Below are 23,404 nucleotides of genomic sequence, written 5' to 3' on the forward strand. Positions count from 1 at the left end.
ATATTTTAGAATTCCTTGTTCTAGGTTTCCTTGGAAGGAGGAAAATGGGATTTGCTGTTTAATAAAAAAAATAACTGAAGAAAAAGTGTACATTATCTCTGGGAATTCCTAGTGGTGGTACTTCATCCTTTTTGTCTTTTTATTAAAAGACAAATGTTTCTAGCTGAGCTGACCTGACTGGCCAGTGGAGATTATTAACTCATTTTTTTTGAGATCAACAAAAGCAGTTTGCAAAGACTATGCAGTTTATTTGGAGGGTAATTCTCTCATTCTGTGATAAAACCTACAAATAGTTTATGGGAAAGGAAACAAGAGCATTCCTTGTGAAATAGTATTTCTCTGATGTGACATACTTAACGCAAAATGTTTAAATCTCAGAACCACACAATACTAGAGATGCACAAAAAAATTTAATAGCCCCGTAAAGAATCTGCCCTTTACAACATGCAAAGTTCAATTATCTAGTCTCTAATTTGTATAAGCAGTCTGAATGCTTAAAAGTGTTGGGGTGGGAAGGGAAGTTGGTGGTTTTTTTAAGTTTCCAAAATAATTCTGAGGTTGAGGGACATTTCTGACCCATCTCAATTTTTCTTCTGCAGTGCCTTCTTTTCAGTTTATTCAAGTCTAAGTTAATGGCAACAGTGAGAGTACTACATGTGCTGTTACTAAATGGATGCAAAGGTTTCAGAAGAAATGGGTTAATGGACCCATTATGAGAGCACATCTTTTTCAGTTCAGTAAACAATCACTTGACTTGGCATAAAATGAATCATCAGTACAATAGTTTTCAGTTAAAATAATTTTAAAAAGTAAAAGGTAGCTTCTTTTGGATTCTTATTAATTCTAGCCCACAGTGCTAAGTGTTACGGTGGCCACAAAACTGCACAATTGTATTATATGCATTGATGAAAATGAGGTGAAGGATTTGTTTTCAATACAGATAGCTGAAGCTGTGACTGTCGTTTTATTGAGATATGAATTAGCAATTGTATTGGGTCTGGCTGAGATGGAGTTAATTCTCCCCATAGCAGCCCTCATAGTGCTGTGCTCTGTACTGGTAGCTAGAAAGGTGTTCGTAACACACCAGTGTTTTGGCTACTGCTGAGCAGTGCTGGCACAGCATCAAGGCTGTCTCTACAACATTTTTGCCCTCCTCAACGGCAGGCTGGGGCTGGGCAAGATCTTGGGAGGGAACATAGCCAGGACAGCTGACCCAAACTGACCAAAGGGATATTCCACACGATATGACATGAGCTCAGCTATAAAAGCTAAGTAAAGGGAGGAGGAAGAGGAGGTATTCATTATTTACATTTGCCTTTCGGAGCAACCACTATGAGTACCGAAGCCGCACTTCCCTGGAAGCGGCCAGACATTGCCTGCTGATGGGAAGGAGAGAATAAAATCTTTGCTTTTCCTTTGCTTTTGCCCACAACCTTTGCTTCTGCTTTATTAAACTGTTCTTATCTCAACCCATGAGCCTTTCGTTGTATTTTCTCTCCCCTGTCCAGTTGAGGAGGGGAATGATACAGCAGCTTTGGTGGGCACCTGGCATCCAGCCAGGGTCAACCCACCACAGCAATCCAGTTTTCTTAACTATGGATTTAGTAGATGATCTTACATATAGAATATAACCCAATCACATTTTCATATGCCATTTAGAGCGAAGGGTTTAACTATTGTCTTCTCTCTTTGCATAGAAGACACCACCAGAATGGACAGAGAATGCAGAAGTTTCTCTCTCCCATCTCAGTCAGAAAAAATGTTTTCCTGTCCAGTATCCACCTGCACTCTAGTCCACATATTCTAGTGATAATCTGTTATGAAAACCTGCTGATTACTACACGACTGATTCTAGTGTTTGAATCAGAGTACAGCCTTTGTCACAATAAAAATCTTGTCATATAAACTACCATAATACTAAAAATTTAACTTAAGAAATCAAATGACTGCTCAAGTAATTCTATTTACTCTTACAATAAATTACTGCTTTATTTGGAAAAAAATACTACTCTAGTATTCCTCTATACCACTGTCCATGAATTTTATTCCTGTCCCCAATGCTGTCAAGCCAAGAGAGCCCACCAACACAAACAGCTGTCTACTGAATATTACTACATGTCTTATGGCTCAAGAAGCCACACCCTCTAGAGACTACAATATTCTTGGTAATATCAGTACTATTGAAAAAAAAAAAAGGATGATTCTATAGCAAGTAAAATAGCACCAATATTTCTATGCGGAATCACTTGGAATTGCTCATGTACTTCAGCAAGTTTTCACTGGTGACAGTCTGTATCCTGGTTCTAAAGAACCCTCATCCATAACACACTTTTGCAGGCTATATCTACCTTATTAGCAGAAGGTTAGGCTGTAACACAATCAAAGACATTTAGCACAACTGTTAACCACTATCCTCAGCACCACTCAGAACCTACATGTAAGAAAAATACCTTAGTTTTCTTTTTATATATGATACACAAGACAACCTTGGGCCCATGTTCCCTTTACATGGCACTGCACAAACTCAGCAAAACTGAATTCCCAATCACATGACATTCCAATTTCACTTTTGCACTGACACGATTACCCAAGAAAGCAGAATATTGAATGAAGCTCCCATCCTTTTCTCCCCAAAATACCTCGTGTTTTTACATTAGGTATAAAGCAAGCCTTGTTCATTTGCAAAAATGATATGATGTTGGGGATTACTGTGAAGCCAGTGATTTAAATCAACATAGATAATACAAAACTGAGCAGGTAAGATGTGAAACCGATTTTTTAAACAAACTATAAAGGAATGTTTTGTATGAAGTACTTGAAAACAAGAAGGAAAAGGACTATTATTATCAAATTCTAACTTCACCTTAAAACTGAAAAATAAGAAACCTGGAGCTTGCTACCATGAGAGGACTTCTGCAAAGAAAGTTTTGTACCTAGCCTAGTAGTGGCTGACTATTTTAAGAAAAGAACAAAAAAAGTAGAACTTTCTTTCAATTCTGGCTATTCTGCGCATGGAATAACCAGGTAATGCACAGAACCATCCTCCACATGTTCTAAACAAAGAAGTGTGTTCCCAATTCTCACAATTTTATGAGAATCTCTTACCTAAAACTCCAGTAAGTTGGTAACAGAAAGTTCCATCAGTATCTCTCAATTCAGAATTAGCATATTTCTAGACCTCAAGCTGAGAAAACTCAGCACAAAGACTCAAAAGACTACTCGGAACTTGCTTCTAAAACTGTTATAGTAAAAAAGAACAAGTCTGTTTTTGAAAGTTACACTCCTTACTCCCAATAAGTAGCTCTTGATTGCCAACAAATTCAATATAATCTCATTCTCTACTGAAGCCCAACCCCAGAACTAATTTATGTACTATTCCGATTCTAAAATGTCAAATGAGAATTCCAGTAAGCCCTTGCTGAACCAGGTATCAAATAATTATTCCAACCCCAACATGCCACAGTAATTCAGAGACACAGCATGGGAAACAGTTATTTGAGATATTTGAATATGAAAGTATTCAAACATATTCCATGTGCGTGTGGGGGAAAACTGCAGTGGCATAGATGTTTCAAGCGTTTCATTAAAATAAAGTTTAATTTCTTTTGAAATACATAAGTGAGCTGATTGTTTTCATTATATAATTTCCTTTCTTCCAAGAGATAAATAATGAAATGTGTAGTGAAATAAATCAATGCAGAGTGATGCTGATTACTGAACTTTACAAAAACTTTATCAATCCTCACACATTCACTAGACATCAAAACCAAAATAAACCAGATGATGTGACAGACTGGAGAGTTAAATAAGCCACAGACACATATTACCCTCACTTAGCAAATGGCAGTTATTTTTAAAAGTTTATAATGGAGTGGATTTCTTGCCATGAAATTATTCTAGGATAACAGCTTCAACAAATAACAACTTGCAATCGGTTAGATGTGTCCTGAAATGTGTCTATATCCTGTAGCAAAAGCATGTAAGTTAGCGAAAGCAGTGAACACTTTACCCTAAGGTCAAAGAACTAACATCTCTTTAGCTCAGGACATCTTTTTGATGAATGTGAAACAGCTGGAATAAATATATCAAGGGTAACAATTGTGCTCCCATGGTAGATCCAGCTGCTGCAGAAATAAGCCCAGGGGAGAAAGCCGAATAGTAAAATACACAATATAAAAAAAAAAAAACCTCCTACACCATACAATCCCACTGTTTCTATGTAAGTCCTTTTAAAATACAGGACACTTTGCAATTGCTGGTTGAAAATTAATGTAGAGATTCATTTGTTAAAAACAAAACCTGTTTATAAAGTTTAAAAAAAAAATCAAGGAATGATTGTTTTATTTAACAGCAATATTTTTATCTTTAGTGATATTTTTCCAGACTTGAGGAACATTTGTACCTGCTAGCAAGAAAGTTACTCTAAAAATAAACAGACTCGTAATAATCCTGTTAATACTTTATTAGTGTAATTTTTTAGCTTTCTATTGGACAGAACATAAATGCAAACTCCAAAAAAAATTCAGAGTCCTCTGCCATTCAGTAGAAGTGACCATGGCAGCCTGTTTCATGTTCTTTGTTTACAGAAACAAGAGGAGGAGGAAGGGAGGGGAAAAAGCATCAATAGAACAATTAGGCACACAGCTGACACTTACTGTACAATGATATGCACAAGTAATTTATAACAGCTATATTCATGAGATGTGCTCTTCAGATTTTTCCCTTGTAATGTATGAGCTTTGCTCAGATGAACAAGGATCATTGAGAACAAGGGAATTAACAAAGTAGTAACAAATAAGACTTTTAAAACAAGTCCTTAAATAAACTAACGCAACAACAGAATGCAAAATTGTTCAGCTGAGAAGACATTTTTAACCCAGACTTCAAAACATTAAAAATTCATTTATTTTACAGTTATTCAAATACACATGCATTAAATGAAAATATTGCACAAAATTAAAATTTAGATTGTGGAATTCATATATTTTTATTTTGGTACACATTCTGGTAGCACTTAAAATTTACTGTTTAGTTCTAGCAAACACCAGCAGCACAAGCTTGAGGATGAACCAAATGAAAAATTCAATTGCTCATTTTCTCTTAAAAATAATTAAGGCTAAAACAAGTGCATTTGTTGACAATGGCACAATTTTCAGCGGCCAGTCACAGCACCCAAAGGCCAGAAGATACACCCAGACACTTAAGTGCTGTATATTAACATTCAGTTTTGGAGACTTTCTAGGATAACAAGCTGCCTGGGTTGACAGGGCAGGAAAACCATTTCAATAAAGATACATACAAACTCTTTTTAACAGAAAATATTAATTTCTGATGATTCGTGCCAGCCACCAGGCACCACTGAATTAGCAAGCCACATTCTGTAATTAAATACAGAAGACAAAACTTCAATACATATATACATATACACACATGTATAAATGTGTGTATAGGTATATATATGCAATAAATTCATTAAGTAAAATGACTAATAAACATGGCGTATTGTGTTCAGTTCACATTCCTAGAGATATTATTTTATTTTTGTACAGAAATGTACCAGATAATTAAAAAGAAAAATCCCAAATTTGCACATGATCCCTATTCTCTTGAAATTTTTCATGGTACCTACAGATAGATAAAAGGTTCCACAGATCTGACAAAACAGTTTTTTGAAGTTCCCACTTTCATAGTGCATAACAAATTCAGTGATTTAAAAGACATAAATTAGATTTGGTAGAATCAATGATATATTCACTATATCGCCAAGAACAATGCTGAACTATCTTTCATCAATCAGATGTCAGGTATGCTTAAGTACCCTAACATCAGAGGAAGATACAGGCATGTAAACAATAGGAGCTGGCTATGTTGATTACTCCACGCATAACTTAATTTTGTTAAATTCAACAGCACTTAATCATCACACTTCTAAAGAACCTGCAGAGAGGAAGGGGGAAGGGTTCTTACGTATTTACCAACTTGTCTTCCTACGGATTACAAAAGAAAGGGATTTCATTTACAGTATTTAGTTCTGCAATAAAGAAAAAAAAACAAAAACAAGTGCACTTGAGCCCATGCATACTGTATGAGAATGTTAACAGCACAATATGATCATTGTTAAGTAGTATGATAAAAGGCTACATTGCATTAATAGAGTCCATGAGAAAAAATGATCTATATAGAGGCTTCAGTCAATTTAACTAGGTCCTTCGAGAGCCTTCTATCTTTTCTTAGAACATGTTCAGAAAATGTCTATGCTCCTCCCTCACACAAAAGGATCATTTGTTCCCATTAAGACACCAATTACTATAAGGATCCTTGATCAATAGCTGTATCTCACCCTGTGTTTAGCATTCAGAAAAAAACCCTGACTATGTAGGATTACTTTCTATTTACCCAGATAGTGGTGCTCAAACAGTTGGGGACTATGAAAAAGAAAACACAAACTGAGATATGCTGTGGCCAAACAGGATTATTCAGTTGTTACTTTAATTGGACAGAAATTCTTCAATGAAACCAAACAGATGGATGTGGGGCCTTGATGTCAAATTTTTATTAAAATTTTACACTATGCAAAAAATAAAAAAATTATTTAAAAAAATATTGTAGTTTTATCTCCTTTTTATTTTCATATATACACTGAGATGCGTTCAGGAATTTCCAAGTGTTTGCATATGACTAATGAAACCCTTTACCTGTGAGGAACCAAGTAATTCTAATATTTTTCCATACGAGGCTTACACACTAAAAGGTAAGGAATCTTTCAATGAAGTAGGACATAGTCTTTTACACACACAAAAAGTTTCAAATTTTAGTCAGGAGTTGTGTGTAAACTGTGTCCTAGTCCAATTTCCTCATCTTCTAACATGATGTCTATCCTCTTTGAAACATGTACCCCCTTCCTTCTACAACTATCAACTTGACATATGTTCAAATACTCCAATTGAACATAAATATGATGCCCCTTCTCCACTGAAGTTACATGCAAAATGTATGCCAGGTGCTGTAAGAGCAGAATATGGCCCTTAAAGCTACAGAATTATCAGAATAAAAGGTTTATTTCTACTGCACGTCTGCTTTACTAAAACCCCCATTAGATCTAACATTAGTTTGTTTTTCAAAACATGAAAGATGAAGTAAATGTGGCATGAAAGCCACATTACCTCAACTTTTCTTTAATAAATGTACTTTTATGATGGGGCTGTAACTACTTCTCCCCTCTCCTATGTACCTGCCATTCCAGAGACTGCTTTTCCTGTTAGCTCAGCCTTTACAGGAACGTTAAAAGAGCCTTACAGAGCCTCAACAGTCGTAACATCGAACAATTCCACCTGATTCTCACACATTGCACTATCTCCCAGTGCCAGAACATCCTTTTCTTCCATTGTATCACCACAGTTGTGCTTTACTTGAACAGTCTGGCACTTTTCATTGCTGGCAAAACATCGACTCAGGAACAGAAGGAATCAGCATTCTTATATATTGGGCTAGTATTCTTCTCAATGTTGCATGAAGACGCACCAAATCATTTAAGACACACAAACCCTTCTGGTAGTGGTTGAATTACAAGTGAAGATGAGAAGATTCACAGGTCTTACAGATGCATTAATAATGTAATATGTGACACTAGAAGACTGGTGCAGAAATAACAGCATGTGAGTTTGAAGCCCCAGAGAATCTGCCCAAGTAATTAGTCCTGGACAAACATACACCAGCTTAATAGGTTTGAAGTGTCACCTTTTCTGCAAGGAAGGCGCTTGAGTAGAATGTAGTCTCTGCTTATACCTCTGCATCTGCTTTGACCGTGAATGCAGTTTGTTGAAGAGCTCATGGAACTTATTTTGTGGAAATAAGGTTTCTAGGAATCTCTCCAGAAACACGTACACCATTCTCTTATTCAGTTGAGTGTGCTGGAACATTTCAAATACCCGAAGAATGCCTTTCCGTGTTGTCTCAGCGCCTATGATGTGCTTCAGTTCATCTACAAAAATGGAAGTTACACAGAAGTTTAAGTTAAATTCTGCTTCTGTGTTAACAACAAACTTAAACTGAGTATTAAGTCTTTCAAATTACATACCTTGGAATTGGAAGTAACAGTGCCTCTATTATACATAACTAAACTAAAAGTTCTTTTACAGCAGAAAGGATTTCTGAAAATTACTTCACTTTTACACTATATAGAACTATGTTATTTTACATGAAATCACGCTGTATTGGAATATAGGCATTTCATGCACTAAACTTAAATCCTCTAATGAAGCTAAATACTGGGTTGGTTCCAAGAGAATTACAGTTCCAAAGTCACAGTACATGTGAAAGTGTTCAGTGCTTTATTAATTAAAAACTTTTTTTATTTAAATACAATATGTCAACATTTCTTTTTAACATTTCAACAATCAACAAGAATATTGACATTAATTCCAGGAACAATATAAGGTAAGAATTATTAGGCTTCAATCCCAGACTCACTTACCTGGCATTACCTCCAGTAATTTGGTCTTCCCTGCCACTCTTGTTCTCATTCTAATAGCTTTGTCCCTCCGCGGAACAGTCTCTGCTAAAATGCCATTGGGCCAAAAAGCATCTCTGTAACAAAAGCAAATCTGTCAAAATACATTAAAATTTTATCAAGTGAAACACTCTTTTTAATCTCTCAAAGCTATCTCATAAAATAAATACAAGAAAGTAATTTGCACAGAACCTAACACACACTTCAAATATTAGAAAATGGAAAAGGCGAAAGAGAAATCAAAAGCAAGAAGTACAATACGTTCAATCTGTTAGTAGCTACCATACACTTTTTTAGTACAAGAATCAGAAGAAAGAGAATTTTAAGAAAATACTACACATCCAAAACATTCAAATACCATATAGTTGTTACATAAAATATACCTAAGATTTGCTTTTACCAATCAGTCTCTATTGCCACTGAGAGACTCTAGGCTTAGGTCTATTAATTGCTTCATTAGATCTCTGACAGTAGTTAACCTATCAACAAGCTAAAGCCAAGATGAAGTAGTTTCAGTGTAGTATAAAGCCCAATGCAAAAGACATGCCTGTCTAAAAAGGTATTTTGCCTCAGTGAATGACATTCTTTTTCTGAGTAGGAAGCGCACATTCTTACTCAGTTTTATTAAAGAATAACAGAATATCTGTAAAGTACGACCCTTTAGCTAATACATTATCCTACTTTATCTCTTTCACCCCGTCCAACAACAAAAAAAAAGGCATGGAGGGGGGGCCTTCACTCAACAGCATTGTAGAAGCCATTAAGACTTTTAGGAAATGGAATGACAGAGCTTTTGATACTTTCAAACTCAGACTTCAGTTCTGTTATATCTGCCCACATGCGAAACCTATTAGCTTAGAGCTAGGGTTTTTTTTAGTAATAATTGTTTGCCTTTTAAGGCAAGGCATGCACATGCTTTCATCAAGGTAAACAAGACACTTCATCCAGTAATATGATGAAATTCCTAAGTATACCCATAGTCTAGTTCTTCTAGACTGACTAACAAAGAACTTTTTAAGGAAGTGAAGAAAACTCAAAATATTCTTCATGTGACAATTACTTTCTCTCACTTAACACACATAAAAGCAGGGTATGCTCCAACTGGAATTCTGTACAGCAGTAATAATTTCCTCACATAAAAAGAACAGGAAGGATACACAGATATTAGACATCAATTGGCGAGTACTTCATATTTTACATCTGTGATAAAAGACATACCTGAAGCGTTTCACCGCATCTGCTACTTGCTCAGGAGATGTCATCCAATCAACATGATCAACTATTTTTCTAAAAAAAATCAAAGCAACAAGTCTCTCTCATTCAATTTTTAAAACAAAGTAGTACATCATTTTAAAGAGCAATCTAGGGCAAACAAAGTATAATTTCAGCTTTCTGCAACTCCATAAGTAGGTTCTATAAAACTGCACACTAAGAAGGCCAACACTGATTCTCAAGATAAAAACTTAAGTTCACTGATCACTCCTAAAGCTAAAGCCTTTTTCTCTCTGAGTAAATGTACGATGACTAAGGAGGTTGGAAAACCGATGTTGCATCTCCCATCACCATTAGATAAATATTCAGCTTGTAGAGTGCTCCTCTTCATGGAGCACTCCAAGTTCTGCTTCTGCAAGCAAAGAACCTACTTAAAAATCTCAATTACTGTACTTATGTATGCAGTTACTTCATAATCTTTAACAGGAGATACAGACTGATCATAAACTTTGACCTTCATTCAATAACACATACACACAGCTCAATATCCAAATCTTGTACATTTACAGAAATAAGCATCTGTGTATCACCATAATCCCAGGATTATTTCCCTAAACATAATTTGAATGTAGTTTTCTAAAAAAAGAGAAAAACACAGTTTTGTTGCAGAATGCCATTAAACCCCAAGAATCTGCTAGGACGAGGTATGACTGCTGCACCAGAGGAAGCTGTGAGTATCTGGTGTAGCTCCAAATGCAGAAGCAAAATAGTTCTGCACATATCTCCGCAATAAGAAAGCAGCAGCCTGTGCCCAAAGTCAGCTAGTTATACTACAATCTGAAAACAGCAAAAAGTATTCAGAGTTGTTCAACAGGGCAGCATGCTTTTGGAAGCAAAGGTATCAAGATAATTGTCACCTGGCCATGAGGAATTTGAAAAACAGTGCTATTATTATTACATGGCTGCATCACTACTGGTACCACAAGAACTGTTTGTATGTTTAACAGTGATGATCAAAACATCAAAAATATACTTGTGAAGGGTAAAAAGTAATGATACAGTGAGGAATGTCCCAAAAAAGTAATAGGAAACTACTTCTCACCTACCAGAAATTAAGTTTTTGATTCATGGCACTAATCCAACATGACAATTTAGTGCCAATCCTGTTTCTAGAAACAGTTTTGTTCTATATTTTTATTTACATTTCAGAAACAAATTATTAGAAGGGTAAGCCTGGAAACAGTAGATTTCTAAGCTGAGGACAAGAAACATTACTTATTTAGCACTATTTGCTTTGCATTTGCATGAAAAAGTGTATATGTGAATTATGGAGAACATGGTGGGGGCAGAATAGACTCCATAACAGTCCTTTGCCTCCCCCCCCCCCCCCCGCCCTCCATCTTTTAAAGTGTTACAGCAAAAACTTAATATAGCCACTCAGTACAGTTCACATAATTTGACAGTGCCAGTGTATCATTTGTGGCATCAAAGAGATGTAAACCAAAACAGTGCAGAAAGTAATAAATACTATTAACAACAAAAAGTATAGTGTAAAACACAGGGCACAAAGCATAGACACCATCAGTATTAAGTTACATTCACAGAAACGTGAACACTCATTGATATGTGAAAGCTCTTTCGGAAGTTCTCTGGCATATAAGTGTTACTGGAATTTGTCTTTCAGCAACGTTTTGTGTTTATCTCCATTTTACACCACATTTGTAATTGGGTTTATTGATCCTCTTGAAAGGGGGAATGCATGCAGAGTAAACCACAATAATTTAGTAATACCAAAAAGGATTTGTAGACACAGTCTATATAGTCTCACTCACACAATCGCTCTATATAAGAAAAGCAGTACCTGTTAATTGTGTCACCGTATGTTGCTCTAATAAGTTGCTGAAGCAGATTTTTTATATTTCTTCTTAACCACTGATTTCGTTCCTTTAAATCAAAGACTTCATCCATAAGGAGGAGCATTACTCTCAGCGGAATATTGTCATCCACCTGATCAAGTGAGTAAAAGTATAATCAGCGAACTTTTAGGTCAGTTCAAGAAAGCTGCAGTTTTAGTAGCTACTTCACAGGTCAAATGCTTCAGTATAATCAGAACAATGACAGAAACACTTTGCTCTGTATTTTATAGCAATATGAAATCTTCCCTAAATTGTCTATAACATCACTAATAGCAAAGAAAGATTGAAAATTAAAGATAAACCAGGCTTAAATCCATTGAATTTTTAAAATAAGTAAAAAAGAAACAGTTATTTCACCAAAGTTGAACAAAGTTAATATAAGTAAACATGTCCTAAAGAGAGAGCTTGTCCCTGACCTCTTCCTGCTTCAAACATGAAAACTCTGGAAGGAGTTTTTCTTTGGCATCTTTTTCTTACGGATGCACCCCGCCAAATCCAGAACCTTCCAAGAACAATGAAACTTCACTGCAGTGATCTGCCTTTTATTTAGATACTGTTCTAACCTGCATGGCTATTAAGTGCTTTTATGCTTGTAGATCAAGAAAAGCATCATCATTTTATTATTTAATAGAAGGTGTTATACAGATTGGCTTACGACAAACTTTTATGGAAATCCTAAAGCAGAGGATTCAGCAACTATGTAAAAGTTTTTAAAGATGGATGGCGTATACTTGCAGTAACTGTCAACATTTTCTCAAATATTAAAATTTAAGGGAGAGTTTACTAAGTTCTGTAGTATGAAAGTATTCAATTTTCATCTTAGTTGTTTCTATAAAAGAAATATTAGTAGCAACAGCAGCTTCTCATGGCCTGCTTATATGCTAAAATACAACCCTACGTATTGTTAAGCTATTGCATAAAAAGATAGCATTTGGAGTTAGTTGTATTGCACAAGAGACCACAAATATTTATCTCAAATAAAACAAATTAACTTGATTTTGACTGATTCATTATTTGAACTTTATATTTGTTATTAAAACTTTTTAGAGTAGCAAGCTAAAATTCAAATCTTACTATATGCTCAGCAAAATTTATTTAAAGACTGAATGCATTTTCTCTGTGCTTTCTTTTTTATTAGGGTTCTTACATTCTAAGCATAACATTCAGAATTTTGTTTTGTATTTGAAGTCTGATAAGCTCTACCTGGAAGAATAGTAGTTTACACTATATTGTTAATGCTACGCTGGAAGAAGTAGCAAGATCTCACAGCTATGTGGACTCTTTTTGGTGGACTACACAAGTACATCTTTATATACAAGTGGATTCATAATCCAGCTGGAGATTCTATAGATCCATGCCTCACTTTTACAGTACTGTTTCTCCACATCAAATTCCATTCAAACTGCCATATTTTTTGCCTGATTGAGTGACTGTAAGTTGTGAACAATGCATCTGAAAAGAGCAGTTGAGAATTGAAAGGTTTTAAAATATTTGAAATCTGCCTTTCAGGAGCACTTGGTATGTTAACCTAAAAGCTATCAAGAATTGTAGCTTCTATTCTTTTTACAGAAGATCAATTAAATACTTGCAGAGAAGCTGCTCATATACTGGAAAGATATTTTGTTTTGCCTGTGCAAAACAGAAACCTCAGGAGTATCAAAAATATAATTTGTAATTCCAAATTTATGGATACAGTCTGATATAGTGAAAAATAATGGGGAAAAAGAAAACCCAGAAGAACTCAAGGCTATGTTATTTGAGCAAAAATACATGTACCAAGCCATCATAGCAGTTACACAGAGGACGACAAACTGGAATGCTTTGATGTGACCAAAAAACCCAAAATGTGAAGGGCAGAACAGGTGCAGATTTATGACCATAGCAAATTGCATATAATCACTGGTAATCTTACAGCCTTTCTGTCTTACTTAGAGATAAAAGTTTTTCTTCCAATTGTTTTCACATATATGATCAATATTTCAAACAAAATAGCAAAATACCATAGCTTACGATAACATCAAGAGCTTAAACTTCACTTTAGAGTTTCTAATATTACTACTTTATACATTTTAGGTATCCACATACTAAAAGTTTATTATTAGGAAAACGTTCTGAAGTTTTTTTTTTCCATAAAAACATAGCAAACACTACTTCTGATCCACTAAACAAATGCCTCCTAAAAGGTCACATCAGAAATCACAATCCGTAAAATGCTAACAGAAATGATGCTAACAGTCTGGTACCTTACTGTCTTTGAATAGACAGAAATTGGAGGGAGGTCGGGGAAAAAAACCAACCCCAAACCCCCACCCACAAAACACAGACGCAGCAGTATGTACATAGTAAGTTACTCCACTGTTGTGCTAACCATTTTTGTACTAACAAAAATGTTAATTTTGGAAGGAAGCATATAAGTTTCTTTTTTAAAATTAAAGAACTGTTTGTAAGTGCCTGGTATAGTATCAGAAAACAATAAATACATAGTTTAAAATAAGTAACTCATTAATTTGGTTTTAGAGGAGTAAACTTTGAAAGGACAAAAGTCAGACTCACATTGTCATCAATTGGTGCTGCAACACGGCAATGGTCAGGATCTGAATAGGTTTTCTGGATCAAAGGAGGCACCTACAATGAAAAAAGGTAATGTTTATGAAGTAAAAAATACTTTAGAATACTGGTAAGTCAGATCAATTTTCATATTCAATTTGGTTATGAAAATGAAAACCAAACATTTGGTCAAAAGTCAGTTGCATACTACTGCAGATAAATACACAGTAGTCCTTTCATCTTCCAACAAATGAAGCCTGTAGGTATTCTCCTACAGCTATCAAAGTTATCAACACCTTTAAGACAATCCACATGTATTTTCTCAAATGACTAATATTTCAACTGAAAAACACCTAGAAATTCATAGGGGTCTGGTATTTCTTCTGGTATTTCCTCTCGATCTTAAGTCCTGCCTAGTCATGGACTTCCCAGTGAATGTAACTGCAGATATATTGTTAGTCACACACCAGGGAAGTTACCAGCAATGAGAAAGTCCAGAGCCAAACATTTTATCTCACAAGTAATGGAAAAAAAACAACCAAACAAAAAACCCACAAAAAACCCGCCCCACACCACAGACTTATTATTTCCTTTCATGGTTTAAGGGTTAATTCATCTTGGTTGCTGTTCTACATCTGCCACATAAAACTGTTCTGGTAACACAAAATGGAACAATCCCTGATCACAGACCTTACAGCTACACACAGAAAAAGGAGGGCAAGGGAAAAGAAGTTAAGATGGACATGTTAGGAAGATTACTACTTTCATAGGACCTCTAGATAGCATGTCACGGCTACCATTGCCCACCTCTAAGGTATCACATTTTAGGAATAAAGAGATGAGAAAAGATGGCAGGAAAGACAGAAAGAAAATTTAATTAAAAACAGAATTCAGCAAGGAATAAGCAGAAAAGAAGCTATCTCCTTATTCTAAGTTTCAGAATGTATGGGGTTTTTTTTTCTAATGAAAGCAGCAGATGCAGCAATCTAGCTTTATAAGAATGGGTGGTAAAAAAAAATCAAATCAGTGACTCTCATTCTTCTCATGTGGCTGCACTGAATTAAGTGAAGAAGGATCACTAACAGTCTGTAGATGCCATCTTAAAATTTGTTACTTAATAGCAAGGAGAACTCCATGTTTGTAGTATAAAGGCTGCTGAACCTTATTAAAGGGGTATAGGTATAAACAGATTGCTTTCCTGTCCAATGACTTGACTCTTCATTATAGAATACAACATAAGTTTAAGTGAGTCGATAGCTAATCTCCTATGAATTCACTAATATGTATTATCTACCAAATATTTTCTTACCTTGAAAAATGATTGCTTTATGTCTTGTCCCAATCTCTCTGACATTTTACCCATGTTGTCTGACATTTTAGTCATTCCCTCTGCCAGGCTGTCAGGGAGAGACTTGACTGCATTTGATACATTTCTCATAGAGTTACGCAGTGGGTTTACAAATGTGTCCATCTGAAGGGGAAGATGTTTAACCAGAATTGTATAATCTATGAGGACACCAGTATATTAATACACTATGAGAAGTATCACACTGTTCCAGAGAACAATAATATAAAGAACAACTCAAATTGCTTAACTTCATTACCAAATGCAGAATAAAGTTTTAGCTTCATTTTCATTCATATTTCTTGTTCCTTACAGCCCTACTGTAACTATTTACATCTTTCAACAGATCTTTTTCCTGAGTCATTTCCATTTCCCATCCCTCAGCTTTTCTTAGCTTGAATTTATTTTCCTTTTCTTCTCCATTCAATGCCATTTCTCCCTTCCAAGCTTCCTACTTCCAGATGTTTCACTTCTGCTTTCAACTCTTTATCTTTGAAACATGCCTCTTAAACAGCACTGGAGTAATATGCTTTAATATTGTGGCAAGTATAATTAAACCCAAAAAGTAGTTTCATAGAAACTGATACAATTTTTCTTTCAGTATATACTCTAAATTCAGTCCAAACAGAGGCACAAGTACTAATGTGATGCCCTTAAAAAGTTAAGTTTATGAAGAACCTGATAAGCTAGAAATCAAATCTTAGTCATTACATAAACCTTGATAAATATTTAACTGTTTCACTGTTAAATATTTAAGGAATATAGGCAGAACAACAACTTGAAGTGACAATACAGTTGCAGATGCTTTTTATATCAAAATCACTAAAAGTTTGTAAATAGCTGTATTTGCAAAGCAGATGCCCATACAAACTGGTCAACTGAACAAAGAATCACTTGTCTGAAGAGAGTTCTGGTGGCTTCAAAAAAAAAAAAAAAAAAGGATGCATAGCTCAGAGCTCCAAATTTCACCAATGACTCTGGTTACAACGGCTAAATACATAACAGCTGCTTTTGAAGGGAAATGCATTTCATTTTTTGGGCTGAAGAGTGGAGAGCATGGTAACAGCAGCAAATACAGAGTAAAGAACTGAAAAAAGAAATTAGAAGGAATGAAACTACAAAAAAAAAATCACAGACATCTCACAAAGTAACTTGCAAAGTGAACACACTTTCAAAGTAGTCTTGGTGAAATACACTGTGTCCTATCTGAAAATTTTATTTCCTTGTCATACAAATAAATTTACCTGTTATAAAAACTGTAAATTTTTGGTTCCATATGTCCTCAGATACTTCGCCACTCACAAACTATTAAAGCAACTCGCAAGTTGTTTTGAAAGTGCTATATAGCTGTTTAATATCAGTTCAACATCTCTGTTTAATGCAATCACTGCACTAACGAATGCTCTGAAGTTCCCTTGACAGTGCAAAACATTCTTACCTTCCGTGCAAAATCTCCCTTCCCTTTGCTGTACGCTTTATTCTCCAGGAAGTCATACACATAGTGGGCTAAAGCCGGAGAAGCCTTCATCATTTCAGGATTTAATAAGAGCTGAGTAAAATAATTTTTAAAAGGTGCTTTTTAATAAATAATGAAAAAGGCCATATCATTCAGTTTAGTGAAAGTTTACCATGCACAAAGACACTACATCTTGCAATGTATTTTCTCATTCATTCTCTAAATTTTATTCCAACATTACACTACTCTCAAGATAGAAACAACATGCTTCCTGGTAATTCCCATAATATTAACTAGTATGTTAATTATAGCATCTCACAGAAAAATACACACCTTTATGACCACTCAAACTGCTTCTAAAACTCCAAAGGAAAAAAAAAAGCTGTGACTGAAAGAAATATTGCTATTAAAAATGGGGCACATATCTCACAAAAGAAAAAATATTAGCACTCTAAACAGAACAATCAAGTTTCACGTTTTATTAATCTTCATTATTTGTTGTTAACATGTTCATTGAGTTGGTCAACATATTTTAGTGCTAAATGACCAGAAAGTCCCTATGAAGTAGGACAACTGAATTCCTTTAGTTGGGCTGATACAGGCCTTATCTGAATGGAGAAGCTGTGTGGTTGTGCTACACTGCCGGAGCAGGTGCCATACCAATCCTTATGCAACAGCACAAGAGAAAGTAACCACAAACATGAATGTAATGGGAAAAAGTTAAGTGGCATAGAGCTCAAAACCAACACAGCTGGAACTTCACCAGCTCAGAGCAGTTGGGACAGAACCGGCTGAGAATAAACTGAAACAGCAAAGAAAAGGCAAACTTATTAGATAATATGAAGTTCTTATGGTATACTATTTAGGATTGTATACCACTTACAACACAGCAAATTTTCTACCTCAGAAAAAAGAATTCCTACCTAGAACACAATCAAAAAACCCGTAACAGCTTACCTGCAAATATGCATTTAAATCTTTTTTCCTCTTTTCCAAAAATTCTCTGTCCATATTGTTAAATGTCTTTTTGCCAGGAAGTTTCAGTATATTTGCAAGGTTTTCAAACTAGAAAAAAGAGAAGATTTTGGGGGGGGAGTCTGTTTTCAAAAGAGTTTCAAATCACCATATAAGCTCAGAGATTACAGGGGTCATTATATTCACCTATTCTTATCTACCATGTAACACCTAACAAATAATTTCTGCATCAAGCCCAGAACTCAAGATTCCTTGGAGAAGCCAAAATGAACGGTAGGCTGTCAAGAACAAATACATGAAAATCTCTGGAGACTGTCAAGGGCAAAATTTAATTTCTGAACACACATGTGATACTCGCTTTTGAAATACAGAGCATGATAGTGTGCAAATTATTCCTGTCATCACACCTGCTCAAGAAGGTTTAGGCTCAAGATTTATCATTATTATTTGCGCAGAAATTAGTAGAGTTATGAGACTACATCAAGAGAACTTGCAAATCTTTCCAAAACATCTTCCCTTTCCTTTCCTGATCAAATCTACTAAGGAAATGATTAAGTTTTTATCCCTAGAGTGGAAGGCAGCACCCAGTTTACACACAGGTTATCATACCACGCTTGATATGCCATCATTTGTGCCTTTTCTCCAGGTAATGACAGTGATTGGCACTGGTTGACATGTATTCCGCTGTTTCAGTTTTACAGAAGGAACTGGTATTCCAGGGAAGTGGCAGGGAAAGAAGAGGCCCTAACACTTAAGAAGGTTGAACATATCTGCTACAATGCACAAAAATAAAGAAGTGACAAGAATAAAACTCAAAGAATAAGGATTATCTTATATCCAGACTTCCTGTAAATAATAAATAATATTCTCAAGGTGGTACAGAGAGAAAGGTATAGTATCTAGGCTTTAAGAAACAACCTGGAAAAAGGTTGTATCCTTTTCTCTCTTCAGAAGACCACAAAATTACAGATTTAATGAGAAGGATACCATTCAGTCCCTGCAAGGTGTCTTTTTGCAAAGATATCATTAAACTTTGTAAGGTCGCAAAGCTCATAACGTTTATGGCCTGAGGAAGCACCAAAGAATAACTATTTTCAACTTTACAAATGCCATTCCCTTGCAAATAGGTCACGCAGGAAAACAACTGAACAGAACATGGTCTATTTTTTATTTGGATACTTGTATCTAAACAGAAGCAATGCAAGCAAAGAACAGCCTCTGTTTTAAATATAGATATCTACTTCAAATTGTATTTATTACATTACTGACTAGAACTAGTGTGAATCTATTCAGTACTTTAAGAAAAAAAGCTCATACAGATACTATACACAACTAACTTCAATTCCATTTTGGATCAAGTACCTATTTTCTCTGAAAAACATAAACAATAATCCCTGCCCTTCCTATTTATTTTAGATAAAAACTTCTAACCTTTACCCTTAACATGCCAATAAAAATACCTCAGACAAGCACACAAGAAGGGCGTTCAGTGTAGCAGTGACATTCCTGTGCCCATAAACTCAGTAGGAATATCTATTTTATTATCAAAACAAAGCAAAATTGTTGGGAGTTTCTGAGATGCTGCTACGAAGCACAGGAATTTATTTACTTTTTGCAATCTTAGTGTTAGAGAATAACATTTCCATTCTTTGTAAATTCAAAGAACTCTGATTTAGCAACACAGAATTTCTGAGCTTTCACATTTTGAAAATTTTTGCTTCTGTCATTTTTTTCTGGTCATGTACTGGTAGGTCAGTTTTAAATGACTGCCCCCTATCGACAGAACATTAACTCACTATAAGGTCAGGGAACCCATAGCTGTTTCAACAGGTGAGGGATTCTTCAAAACAGTGAATTAATTAAAAAAAAATTTAAAAACCACAAAAAAACCCAAAACAAACAACAATTTGAAGAGGAGTATAAAAACTGGTATTTCAAATTTATTCACAGCACACTAAGATAATCAGAATTACAAAGGAAAGTCAGACTTTGTTTATAATTAAGACAAATATTCAACACACTTTTTTAATAAAGCCTTTTCCATTTTTACTACTGTTGTGACTTTACAATGCTAACCTACCTGCACAGAATTTGTTCTCTATGCCTCTCTATTATTAACAGAGTAAAGGGATGTAATCCAACACTTCTGACTAGTTCAAAGGTTATGCAGTCAAATTTGACTTCTCCAAAGGCTTGGTTTAAAAGTATTTCACCCTCCTCTTTTAAAAGCACTGCATTTTCAACACTTTTTCACGTCAGCAGGTTCTACTTTGTACCAGCTGGTGAATTACAAGTCTCTATGGTTTTCTTCTTTCATTTTAGGAGAGTTAAAGAGTCTGAGAATAGAAGTACAGCAATAAAAGGCAGATTGTCTAGCAGTATACTGAACTGCCAACAGCTGTCCCCTCTGAGACCTCACCAATCCTTAACATTTCACTTAAAACTTAAATACCTATTTCCCAAGCTCAGTTTTTATTTCTTAATCTGTGACAAATATAATAAATGAAATATGCTACTGTTTGAGACCAATAGCACTTCCATACAAACATTTCAAAGTAAAATTAAGCAAGGGGCAGGGAGGGGCAAGCTTTCCAAGTTCCATTTCCTTTTGTTAAAGCAATTACATAGCCATCAGATACTAAACTATATAAACACGCACCTGTAAACTGCTCAGTACAAACAGCGTGTGATATAAAGAGTAAAAAAGTACACTTTAATAGAAAATAACATAGTGCTGTAACTCCACATCTTAAGTCACTTTAAGAAAGCCACTACTCATGCCATACCATCACACAGAAAAAGCATCTTTCAAAGAAACCTTAAAAGATTTTTATGAGATTAATTACCTGCTCAGTGATCCTCATGTGAAAGTCATGGAAGTCACTGTAGCGTCGATATGTCTTCCATGTCTCTTCGCTGTTTGGACTTCGCCGATGGACTGTGATAGCATACAGTGCGTATGTCTTGCCATGGTCATTACACACTCCTGCCACAGCATATGGGTCATAGTCAGCATAGACTAGTAGTTTAAAAACAAAAATAAAAGAGGAACAAACAGAAAGAAGGAAGACGAAAGGACACAAACGTGAAGTGAAGAAATGTCTGGAATGACAGACTTGAGACAAAAATGGACACGCAAGCAAAAGAGCAAGCCATCCCTGTATCCAAAACACTGTGATACCCTCCAGAAACTTACTATGTAAAGTTAAGAGATTAAGCAGCCTTAAAATTAGACAAGTTTCACTGACATGCAAAACAAACAAAAAAAAGAATAGAAAAGGTTTCAACTTTAGAGAATAGTGAACAGATCTTTTAAAAAATAATTTTAACCTAAAGAACTCAAGGTATGGGTGAAAGACAACCGTGACACCAGAAGAAATTCCAGTTTCCAAAGTACTCTAATCATATTGTAAAAGTTTGTCCATCAAAAAAAATCTGTAAATACAGAAGACAGTGCTAGCAAGCTGTAAGCATTTGGTTTTATTATTAACATCAGCTGTTTGTTACTAACTATAAGATAAAAAAATACTCCCCACACTATTTAAGTCAACAGAAACTATACACGCACATATGTACGTATTCTGTATGTGTGTGTACATACATATAATGTATTCTGCATGTGTGTAAACACACACACACATTTTATGGAGAAGTCAATTTATAAATGGAAAGAACACAGACAGTTGAATACAAGCAAACATCTTTTTGTTCTCCACTGAATATTTAAGTTCTCTTGGACATTCCTCCATCACAGAACTCCTCCCAGTACACAGTTTGTTTCAAAAACTTTTTAATCTACAGAATAACCTAGAACTAATAGTTTACACTGCACACTGTTTAAACTCGTAACATGTAGTATCTGTAAGTATTGAACCAATACCCAGTAACCACAATTTTCCAGTGTGGTTGATGAAAATACTTTTTAATGAAGTTCTGCACCCACACTCCATAAAATACATTTTTCCTGACAAATCATGAGCTCCAACCTCTGTTGTGCTACCAGCCTTGACTTCTTTCAAGTATAATGCCAAGATCTAAGCAGCCAGGGAGCACCTCTAGGATAGGGGCAAATGCTGACAACGTAAGAATTACTCACTAGCAAGGTGCACAGTGGGTACGGAGCATCTTTTCTTTGCCATCTACTTTTTGGCATCCTTTGGAGCATCTTTTCTTTGCCAGCTACCCTCTAGAAGAATGTTGAGTGCTGAACCCCAAGAGAAAAGAGCGGACAGTCACGATGCTGCCAAAAGACTGTGTAGATAATGGAGCAGGCAAACCCTGGCTCCACAGATGCTGACCAAGCCCTGTCCTCTAAACTCAGGTTGTCCACTCCGCTGTGCAGCCACCATACCACATCTCAGCGGCACTGCTAAGTTGCACCTTTAGGAGTACCACTTCAGGACAGCAGTGGCAGAAAAAGAAAGAAGTTGTCCCCATCGCCCCTTATGTCATAGCCTCTTAGCATTTATTTTCCAACACAAGACAAGGTGAACCCTCAAAGATTACGGAGAAGATCTTGTATACACCCCCCCCAAACACCATAAAGGGTATTAATCAGTAGAGGAAAGGAGCCTGCACACAGATGCAAGATGCACATACTGCCTGCAGTATTCAGAAAGCAAGAACTTGTATTTCTTGTTCAAACATGAGGTGAAGAGGAAGGAGACATCCAGTTTAGTCCTATCTTACAATATGAACCTCTACATATCCCCTGGTTCAACTGGAGTATTATGGCTTCACAGAGTCAAGCTAGTAGTTATTAATACACACTGCCATCAAGGTAATAAATTTAACATGATTCGTGGGGTCCTATGACTACCTTTTTTCTTAGGTCAAAACAATGAAACTTCTAAATTTAATTCAGAAAAAAATATCACGTGCCATTTTAAATGAAAAAGCAAAATTGTGATTCTTAACTTTTAAATTATTTTTCCTGTTCTCTGAGGGTTGAATATACGAGACTTGAATTGCACCACACTCACACTTGGTTGGAGTAATAAGAGTTTAATTAAAATGTCAAGTAGTTGAATTCTTGCTCATAGCTCATTTGTCTGCTATAGAAATGCAGAGATTTTGAAGTCTGTTGCATAGTAAAATCTACCAAAGAGGTATCTGAAAATTCATTCATAATTTAATTAGAGCAATCTCATCTAACTGGAGTTATTTGCAGATAATATCTGAGAAGTTTCTGTTATTTACTCTCACGTAATAAAAATTTTTGATTTATTACTAGGCAAATTTTTTCAAAAGATAACAAAAAATGACACCATTGTAAAGACTGAAGTCACTAACTTAAATTAAGCTAAGTCAATAAGGAAGCATAAAAAATAGGGCAAAATATTACAGCAACAGAAGTAAACAGTCAAGAATTAAAACTGTGTGACTAGGAAAAAAAAAAGAGATGGCTTTTACAATTTGTTCTTTAAATGATTGCTAAAATAAAT

At 35.3% G+C, this 23,404-nt stretch overlaps 1 protein-coding gene across 9 annotated transcripts in view; it reads right to left on the reverse strand.

Moving 5' to 3' along the window:
• Positions 1-4,450: 4,450 nt before the first annotated feature.
• SNX13 (sorting nexin 13) overlaps positions 4,451-23,404 on the reverse strand; it is a 76,445-nt gene continuing 57,491 nt past the window's right edge. For 5 of the 9 annotated variants that reach the window (XM_075050354.1, XM_075050335.1, XM_075050317.1 and 2 more), the window contains 9 exons: positions 20,807-20,979; positions 17,943-18,050; positions 16,968-17,078; positions 15,494-15,655; positions 14,191-14,262; positions 11,583-11,728; positions 9,728-9,796; positions 8,474-8,586; positions 4,451-7,981 (listed from right to left, as the gene is read on the reverse strand). In XM_075050354.1, coding sequence (XP_074906455.1) covers positions 7,734-7,981; positions 8,474-8,586; positions 9,728-9,796; positions 11,583-11,728; positions 14,191-14,262; positions 15,494-15,655; positions 16,968-17,078; positions 17,943-18,050; positions 20,807-20,979 — 1,202 coding nt within the window. In that variant the 3' untranslated portion in view covers positions 4,451-7,733. Of the gene's footprint in view, positions 7,982-8,473; positions 8,587-9,727; positions 9,797-11,582; positions 11,729-14,190; positions 14,263-15,493; positions 15,656-16,967; positions 17,079-17,942; positions 18,051-20,806; positions 20,980-22,056; positions 22,165-23,404 lie in introns of those variants that run through there. The other 4 variants (XM_075050308.1, XM_075050326.1, XM_075050361.1 and 1 more) reach the window with 4 other exon arrangements.

Source organism: Buteo buteo, chromosome 2 (assembly GCF_964188355.1).
Source record: "Buteo buteo chromosome 2, bButBut1.hap1.1, whole genome shotgun sequence".
NCBI lineage: Eukaryota > Metazoa > Chordata > Aves > Accipitriformes > Accipitridae > Buteo > Buteo buteo.